General features: G+C 36.6%; 1 protein-coding gene across 1 annotated transcript; it reads right to left on the bottom strand.

Moving 5' to 3' along the window:
* Nucleotides 1-8,089: 8,089 nt before the first annotated feature.
* Nucleotides 8,090-9,886, bottom strand: LOC115715931 (coniferyl alcohol acyltransferase). Its single transcript, XM_030644613.2, has one exon. It carries the CDS (start codon nt 9,662-9,664, stop codon nt 8,291-8,293), a length of 1,374 nt encoding a protein of 457 aa, XP_030500473.2. The 5' UTR covers nt 9,665-9,886; the 3' UTR covers nt 8,090-8,290.
* Nucleotides 9,887-10,126: the final 240 nt, after the last annotated feature.

Here is a 10,126-nt window from a genome sequence, read left to right as displayed (position 1 = left end):
TTAACACCCTAAATATGAACTTCTAAAATGATTATGAAATAAACACATATAAAGTATTAGAAACCTTACATTGGGTTCAGGGGAATAATATGACTCCTTCCGTTCAAATATCTAGCCCTTGATTCCTTTTTGTAGCAGAACATTTTCAATATCTGAACCTGGATCTCTTTCTCTCCTTCTTTAGTGATGAAACTCCTTCTTGCTGAAAGTCTTTCTTCACGATCTTCCTCACTATGATTGAGGTATCACTTGCTGTGTGTGGGCACTACTCTAACACTAAGTGATTTCGAAATTAAAGAGGGAAGAAAGAGAAGAAGGTGGTGGCTAGGTATAGAGAGAGAAGGCTCACGTTTTTCTCTGAAGGAAAAAGTAGAAAGTTAAGTGTAATTTTCCTGAAGCCTTCACTATCTATTAATAGCATTCCACTAGGGTTAGGTTTGAATTATTTGGCATTAAAATAATGAAAATATCATAGGACAATTTCTATAAAAGTGGCCGGCCATGCAATGTGGATTTGGGCCTCACTTTTTGTAATTTTGCAGTTTTATCATTTCTGCATCTAATTTTCTCAAAAACTCCAATTTTCAAATTCAACCATTTAAATGTCAATTCTAACTATTTAATAACTATAAATAATTATTAAATAATATTGTCATTTATCATATTTATTAATTGAATCATACAAAGTATTATAATTAACAAATATGCCCCTAAAACTCTTTCTTTACAATTTCGCCCTTACTTAGTGAAAAATTCACAAATAGACATAGTCTAAATTGAGAATTATAATTGATTAATCAAAACACATTATATGAGTCTTACAAGCAATATTATCTAAACTAGTGGAGGGACCATGGGTCTATATAACTGAGCTTCCAATAAGCAGATCAAGAATTTATAACCTAAATTCACTGACTTACTAATTCTTCGTTGAATCCACGCATAGAACTTAGAATTGCACTCTCAGTATATAGAATGCTCTATATGTTCCACCATATAGACACATCATTAGTTATCCATTGTTATAATCCTAATTTGATCAATGATCCTCTATATGAATGATCTACACTGTAAACGGATTAGATTACCGTTACACCCTACAATGTATTTTATCCTTAAAACTACACTTAACCCCGTATAAATGATATTTCAGCTTATGTGAAATGAGTACTCCACCATTTATTTTTGTTTGGTCAAGCTCGAAGGCGATCATCCTTTACTTACTATTCGCCAGATAAAAGTTATAGATTGCATGTTTATGTTAGCGCTCCCACTCAATTGCACTACCGTGTTCCCAAAATGTACGTATCACCCTGACCCAAAAGTAGGCTTAACTAACAAATCAAAGAACACGAATAGCCTCTTGAGATTGAGCCTAATCATAACAGGATTAAGATCATTTGATCTAGGATCAACTAGGCGATATTGACTTGAATAGATATTACGGTAAGTTTAATAAATCTAAGTCAAAGTTCAATATCGGCCCCTTCCGATGCATACTCCATGCATCCAACCTGAGCTTTACTTTAACCAATGTTCTGGAAAGAACATAGCATTTCTCCAAATGCAAGTAAACTCTGTTGTAGATTATCATATCAGTAAAACCCTGTGTCTGATAAATCTAGGAAACTTTATTCACATAGTCATGTTTACTTTCCAAAGTGTTGACGACACAATAAACAGGATTAAGTATGTGAAAAGGGTTTCAGATGAATTCATACATTATGTATATAATCATGAAATAAATCATGTGAACCCTGCAACATTAAATGTTATTTCTGATCTATATTAATAAGTAAATTTGATTATATTGAAATGAGTTTTATTTAGGGCATAAAACCCAACAGAACTGGCCGAGGCTAAAATCAGTGTCAAAAATTTGAAGTTTCCTCGATTTAGCAGGGTATTATCGACGCTTTGTCGATGGATTCCCTTAAATCTCTATGCCACTGGCTGAGTTAACTAAGAAAAATCAGCGATTCGTATGGTCAAACAAATGTGAATCAAGTTTTTAGGAGTTGAATCAAAATTTGATAACAGCTCCGGCGTTAGCTTTGCCATCAGATCAAGAGAAGTTCGTTGTTTACTAAGATGCATCCAAACAGTGTCTGGGATGTATTCTGATGCAAGCTGACAAAGTCATGACCTATGCCTCTCGTCAACTGAAGGAATATGAGCAACGCTACCCAACTCATGACCTAGAGCTTGCTGCTGTGGTTTTTGCTCTAAAGATATGGCAGCACTATCTTTATGGTGAAAAATGTGAGATTTATACTGATCATAAGAGTCTCAAGTACTTTTTCACCTAGAAAGACTTGAATATGAGGCAGAGGAGATGGCTGGAACTGGTTAAGGACTATGATTGCAAGATTCTGTATCACCCCGAGAAAGCCAATGTTGTGGCTAATGCACTAAGTAGACGAGGCCCCGGGCAGATTTGCATCACGGTTCTGATAGCCCCTCAACTAGCTTCTGAGATGGTTAGTGCAAGGATTGAGTTTGTGGTTGGAAAGTTGCAACACTTGACACTTCAATCTGATCTGTTAGAAAGAATCAGAAAGGCACAATTAGAAGATCCTGAGCTAGTCAAGATTCGATATGAGGTATGGCTGGTCGACCTAAAGACTTTTCAATCTCGAATAATGGAATGTTATTGTATAAAGCTCGAGTTTGTGTTCCTAGTGTTGATGAGCTTAAGAAAGAGATACTTGATGAAGCTCACACCACACCTTATTAACTGCATTTGGGAACCACCAAAATGTATTAGGATTTAAAACCCTACTTCTGGTGGTATGGGATGAAATGAAATGTGGTAGACTGCGTGTCCAAATGCTTAACCTGCCAGCAAATCAAGGCTGAACATCAAAGGCTGACAGGGTTACTGCAACCTTTAGCCCTTCCTGAGTGGAAGTGGGAGGACATTGCAATGGATTTTGTAACTGGGTTACCTAGAACCACGGGAATGTATGATTCGATATGGGTCATAGTGGACAGATTTACAAAATCAGCTCACTTTCTGCCAGTGAAAGTTACATATTCAGTGGATCAGTACGTTGAACTGTATGTAAAGGAGATAGTTCGTCTCCATGGAGCTCCTAAATCCATTATTTCAGACAGAGATTCAAAGTTTACATCAAAGTTTTGGGCGAGTCTTCAGAGGGCTATGGGTACCAAACTGAAGTTTAGCATAGCCTTCACCCTCAGACTGATGGTCAGTCAGAAAGAATAATTCAGATACTAGAGGATTTGTTGCGAGCCTGGGTCATGGACTTTGAGGGTTGATAGAGTAAGTACTTGCCTTTAATTGAATTCTCCTACAACAGTAGCTACCAGAGTACAATAGGGATGACTCCCTATGAGATGCTATATGGTAGGAAATGTCGCTCCCCTATTCATTAGGACGAAACTGGAGAAAGGAAGTACTTAGGTCCGGAGTTAGTCCAAAGGACCAATGAAGCTATTGATAAGATCAAGCCTCGGATGCTTGCTTCCCAAAGCAGGCAGAAAAGTTATGCTAATCTGAAGTGCAGAGATGTCATATTTTAGGTAGGGGAACATGTTTTCCTGCGGGTTTCACCAATGAAGGGTATTAGGCGCTTCGGGAAGAGGGGTAAGTTGAGCCCTAGGTTTGTTGGGCCATTTCAGATACTTGAGAAGGTCGGGCATGTAGTGTATCGGCTAGCCTTACCACCAGCACTGTCGGCTGTCCATGATGTATTCCATATTTCAATGTTGAGGAAATATGTTTCACACCCGACTCATATCTTGAGTTATGAAGCCCTTGAACTGCAGTCAGACTTATCCTATGAAGAGCAACCTGTTCAGATCCTCGATAAAAAGGAAAAAGTTCTTTGGAACAAGACCATTGCTTTGGTCAAAGTGCTCTGGAGAAACAGCAAGGTGGAGGAAGCCACCTGGGAGTTGGAGTCTAACATGAGGACTCAACATCCAGAGCTATTCAGGTTAGATTTTGAGGACAAAATCCTTTTAACGGGAGGATAATTGTAATGACCGCTTTAATAGTTTGAATTAGTAAAGGCAATTAGCACTAATTTCTGATATTTTTATAATTATTTATGAATTTAATTATTTGTGGGTCCTATTGTTAGAATTGGACATTAGAGTTATAATTTCTTAATTCCAGAGATTTTATTAAACTCTAGGGGTATTATTTGACTTATGTGTGAAATATGTTACTTTTGTAATTTTTGCTCGGCGACAACGGAAAATGCGATGGATGGCTAGTTTGATCACATGGGTAAGTTTAGAACCTTTTTCTTAGTGGGAAATATTTTAGAGAAAATAAAATACCGAGGTTTAGCGGGGTCGTAGAATTTGACTATTTTACCCTTAGTTTTTAAATGCTTAAGTTATAGGTTAAAAGGGGAATTTTAGTAATTTGCCATTAAGTGATTTGGTGGCTGCCTTAGGTGGTGACACCTAGCTACTATTTTCAGCCAAGATTAATGAAGTTAATCTTAGTTTTATTTGGAGAAAAAGAATTAAAGAAAAACAAAGGAAATAACAAAAAATAGAAACACCCTCTCTTCTCTTTTCTCTCTCTCTCTCTCTCTTCGAACCAGCTGGGAATCAAGGAGTTTGATTGCTGGATTTTGTGTTTTTAGCAAGGTTGAGAGGAGGATTTAATCAAGGTAAACCCTAGACACTCTTTAGCTATGTGTTTTTCAAAGTTTAGTTGGTTTCAAGTATGGTTTGTATGAGTTAGGGCTGTTAGGGTTTGATTAGGTTTTGGTTCAGCTCTTATGTTCATTTTAGGTTGATTCCAAGTTCTTGCAGCTGGTTTTAGTGTATAATGTTGGATTTATGCAAGTTTGGGTTTAAAAACCTAAACTATGATCTTTAATGGCATATTGTGATTCAGTGAGATTTTCTGTGAATTACTGGTTGGAAAATATTGTTTATGCACTGTTTAGTTGCTCTGGAAAGTATGGATGCATTTGGATGAGTTTTGAGCAAGTTGGAGCTTGTTTGGGGAAACCTGGTGCAAACCGGCTAGCCGGTTTGCCAGGCCTGTAAAAACGGCTAGCCGGTTTTGGCAGGATCCCCGAACAAGCCATTTTCTCAATTCCCGTTCATTCCAGTGCCGTAGTTGGGTGTTTCCCTATTTCTTGAACTAGTGTGATCTCTAGAGAGTGTAACAGAACCTAGAGTGGTGGGTTTGGGTTTTCTAGATTAGGGTTTCGATCATGTGATTTACCCAGTTTCATTTTGTGATTAGGGCATCCATTTAGCGGAAGACTTTCCGTTCAGGTCGGCCAGCACACTTGAATCGAGAAAGAAGGTAAGAACTGTGTATAATGTGTACTATGAATATCTGAGTGTATATATGTGTTAAGTGTATATGCATGCTTATGTGTTAGTCGCACTACAACCACTTGTACAGTTATGGTACAGAGTGCATTGGTATAGTGAATATTATTTAAGAGTACATTACAGTGATACCAGCACAAGTACGGGAAAGCACAGGGTGTCTGTGGTATATCACTCAGTGGTACTCAAGGTACGAAATAAATCCTACCAACACTCGTACAACAAGGTACGTAGTGAATGTGGTATAGTGGTTTTACCCTAGTATGGAACGTTCTTACTCATCTGTTGAGCCTTGTAAATAGGTGTATGGGTGCCTAGATTCAAGTCCATATTATATGGTATGTTATATGCTTTTCTTACTTAGCCTGTTGACTCACAGTTCTACTTCCATGTGTAGGTAAAGGAAAGGCGAAAGCTGAACAGGAGTGAGCCTGGAGTGTGCGGTCTCGGGACATCTGGGAATATTATTTTGTAGTCGTTGTGCGACTGGTTATGTATTTTGGTATATTTTGTGTAAAAGTTTAAAAACGAGATCCCGGTACTTGTAAATAGTTTTGTTAATTATAAAGTTTAATATTTATTATAAAATTTTTAATTTGACACATTTTTCGAGAAAAATCTTTGATTAGCAAAGATAGCACTGTAATTGAAAAAGCACTGTAGCGTGCCTTAGCATTAGGGCGTTACACTTAGACAATTATGTTTTTCCTTGGTCTTGAGATTGGTAGAGCAAAATAAGCAATTTCAAATTTCCCAACGACCTTTTACCCTCCAGCTACTCAATGACACAGGTTACATAGGTGCAAAACCTGCCTCAACCCCTATGGAAATTAACCTCAAACTCGATAAAGACAAAGAGACTCCACTTCCTAATTCCACAGTCTATCACAGCCTCATTGGCAAGCTTATATACTTAACCATCACTAGACCTGATATATCATAAGTTGTAAATTATCTCAGCCAATTTTTATCCTACCCTCGAGTCCTTCACTTACAAGCGACTAACAGAATCTTGCAATATCTCAAAAAGACTCCTGGTCAAGGTCTTTCTTTTCTATCTGATGCAGCCCCTAATCTGACTGCTTATGCAGAAACTAGTCTCTCAAGAAAATGTATAGGTATCCTTCTTTGCTGATGCGGACTGGGGCAGCTGCCAAGACATACGTCGTTCAGTTTCAAGCTACTGCATTTTCCTTGGCAAGTCCCTTATCTCATGAAAATCGAAAAAATAACAAGTAGTCTCTCGCTCCTCAATTGAAGCCAAATATCATGCAATGGCCAATGCTACCTTTGAACTAACTTGGCTCCTTGTTCTCCTCAAAGACTTTGGTGTCTCCCACAACACACTAGCCAATCTTTATTGCGACAACACTGCTGCAATATACATTAGTAAAAATTTCGTTTACCATGAACGCACCAAGCACGTGAAAATCGATTGCCACTTACGGGAAAAAGTTCAGAAAGGATCCTTCAAGCTTCTCCATGTTTCTTCTCAACAAAATTTAGTAGACATATTCACTAAAGCTTTACTCCCAACCCCATTCTCCAACATTGTATCTAAGATGGGTGTACTAAATATATACACTCCATTTTGAGGGGGCTATTAGACTTAGGCTATTATTTCTGTTTTATGGAGTTAGTTATGTCGGTTAGTTAAGTTGTTAGCCTCGTTAGTTAAAGTCCAGTTAACTAACTTATCTTTACTTTGCGGCTTCTCTGTACCAAAACTTGGTTAATGAGACACTTTCTTCTCTTTTCATACTCTGCTTTTCTCATATACCTTAATTTTAACACACTTCAACCCAAATTTAAATATAAACTCTACGTTCTAACTGGAAGAAAAAAAAATGCTAGTGTTTCTCTCAGCTACAACTTAATTAATAGAGTGAATAAAGAACACAAGAAATCTCAACAAGAGAAGAAATGGCAAATCTTTAACCTTGTCAAAAGTAAACCTTGACAGTAGGTGCGGATTTGCATAAAAAAAAACCTAGTTGTCAGACAAGATTTCACTAGATCTAAAAAAAATAAATTATGAGAAATCATTAATCTTTACAGTCAATTTCTTCTCCATATTTTGGGTTCTTGAATTACAAAGAGTTACTCAAAGAGAATGCTTTTGGAGGAGTGATCCTGGCTGCGAGTTCTACCATAGCTTAAAGTGCTCTCTCCATAAGTAGCACTAGATCTGGTTTAAGGAAAAGAAAAAGAAAAAAAAAATCAAGCAAGAAAGCAGGAGTTCAAGTGCATGTTTGACATCATAACTAAAAAATTGTTTTTTGTTTTTAAAAATAGAAAATTGTTTTTTGAAAACAATTTGGCTCGTTTGGCCTTATTTTCTGAAAACTGTTTTTAGAAAACAAAGTTACAAAAAACAAGAATCTTGAAAACAATGAAATGTTGTTTTCTGTTTTAAAAACCAATTTACTTTTGGTCAATATTGTATTTAAAAAATACTAACCAAACATGACTTATTTTTAAAAACTTCAAAAACTATTTTTTGTTCTCATTTCTAAAAACAATTTTTTGAAAACAAAAAACAAAAAACAATACCAAACATGGTCCAAGTCATTCAAGTGATCGTCATCGCGGACCAAGGGTTGTTAAGTCGTCATCATCTTTGTCTCTGTTCAAGCACGACGTCGTCGACATTCAAGATCGTGAGAAAGACAAAACAAAAAAAAATAAAAATGAATTAAAAATAATCCCATGCTTTGCACACTAGCAAGGAGCCCAACGACTTAATGACATGACAACTTTGATTAAAAAAAATCTCATATTTTTTTTTTTTGAGATTTAAAAAACTCCTAATATTAACATACAACAAAAATAGTAATATTACAAATTAATACATCAGGTATAAACAGTATTTATACCGTTGAAAAAAAAACAATATATAAACTCGAAACAGTAGGTATTTATTGGGTAAATACCATATTACAAATTAATACATATATCTTTAGAACAAGTGAAGAAGCCGACTAGTCATTGGTTGAAATATTGGATCCGACTCCAAGACAGAGGCGAATTCCGGCCATAGGATGGCGGATACAGTCCAGGAGCCATCTCCAGTGGCACTAGGCCTTTGGTTCATATAAGCAACTCCAATCTTCTTAACTGTGGAGCACACTGTTCCCAGAACTGGACTACCGAACCCAAAGTCCAATTCAGCAACCGGGAACCTTCTTCCTGAAGATAAAACTATAGCAGGGCCTCCCTGGCCCAATATATCTCTTGATAACATCAGCCCAGGCCTATGACTCTCGATCCAATCAATCAAGTCCCTGAAATGGGCCTCGTTAGTCACTTTCGAAATGGCCTCGTGGACCTTTCCAGAAATGGTTTGTATGGAACCATGCCTCAACTCATCAACTCTTGCTTCTCCAAAACCCACTGAAAGCACATTCCCTATGTAATTTGACATTGAATTATTCTCTCCACCAACACACATTCTTTCACGTCCATCAACCAACCAACCCATCTTGCACATAACATGGCTTTTGTCAATAGCTTTGACCATAATTTTCCACACGTAGGCCGAGAATGCCTCTATTTTCGTGTACTGCTCCTTACTGCCTTTGCTTGCGAGACTTTGCAGCCAATCAATGCTCGACACGTGGATATAATAGAGTCTCTTTAGCAAAACTTTTGGAGTTGGTATGTTTGTAATTTCTTCCATGGTACACTTGACAAACTTTTGGTCTAAAGAAGGGTGATAAGTTGGAGGGTTACGTGCAAAGAGGTTCCTCTTGTGGTTTGGTGTGCATGGCATGGGCTTATTTTGAGCTATTTGGGACCATGAGAGAAGAAACTTACCAAAGGCAGAAGCATCACCTAAGGCATGGTCAAAAGTAAATGTAATAGAAATGCCTCCACATGTATAGTGTGTAACTTGGATTTGGAGAGGGAAGTCAGGAACGATTGAAACTAGTTTTCCTTCAAGAGACTCATTTAGATTGTAGAAATCCAACATTTTTAATGGAATATTAGCTTCAGCTTCCACAATAAGAGCACCAGAATTATCACATATGATTTGAGGCTCACTAGTAAATGGATTTTGAACAATTCGACCAGCGAAGGGATAATAGTGCTCAAGAGTAATAGCTAGAGAGCTTTTGAGCTTGTTTATAGAGAAAGTGTTATTCCCAAGTGAGTTTTGATAGAAATAGAAGTATGTTACGGGAAATCGACCAGAGAGTAAATCTAAATTGGAAAGGGTTAAGATGCTTGATTTTGGTAATGAGGAAATATTTAATGCTTTCACAATGTGTTTCTTGGTGAAACTTACCTCATATTTGCTTTCTTTAGTAGCTGGAGTCCTCTCAACTTCCATTAATATATATAGTTCAAAGGGTGTTAAAAAATTCTAAGAAACAATAAATGATAAAATGAGATATCTTTGAGGTTTTCAGTTGAAGCTCATGACTCTTTATTTAAAGCAAGTTTATAAATAAGTGCAATCTATGATTAAAGAGTCCGCAATGACGCTAGCACACCTCATAAGTCACAATGAGCAACTTTATTAGGGTAGTTTTGATCATGGAAATATGTACAAGTCAAGAGTGAACTTGACCATTAGTATCAAATATCTAGTCACTTTAATGAGATCCATTTTAATATTTACTTCGAAAAAAGAAGTATACTTATTTTTATTTTAATTGCTAAATGATATTTTTAGGACCTATTTTTATTTTCATTGATATAGTTTGATATTAAATAATATATATTTTAATTTAATAACAAGAAGTTTGATAGCAATTTATGGGGATATTAGACTATTAGGGCATCTCCAATG

Source organism: Cannabis sativa, chromosome 5 (genome assembly GCF_029168945.1).
Source record: "Cannabis sativa cultivar Pink pepper isolate KNU-18-1 chromosome 5, ASM2916894v1, whole genome shotgun sequence".
Lineage (NCBI taxonomy): Eukaryota > Viridiplantae > Streptophyta > Magnoliopsida > Rosales > Cannabaceae > Cannabis > Cannabis sativa.
Note: the sequence above shows the minus strand (reverse complement) of the source record. Positions and strands in the feature narration are given on the sequence as shown.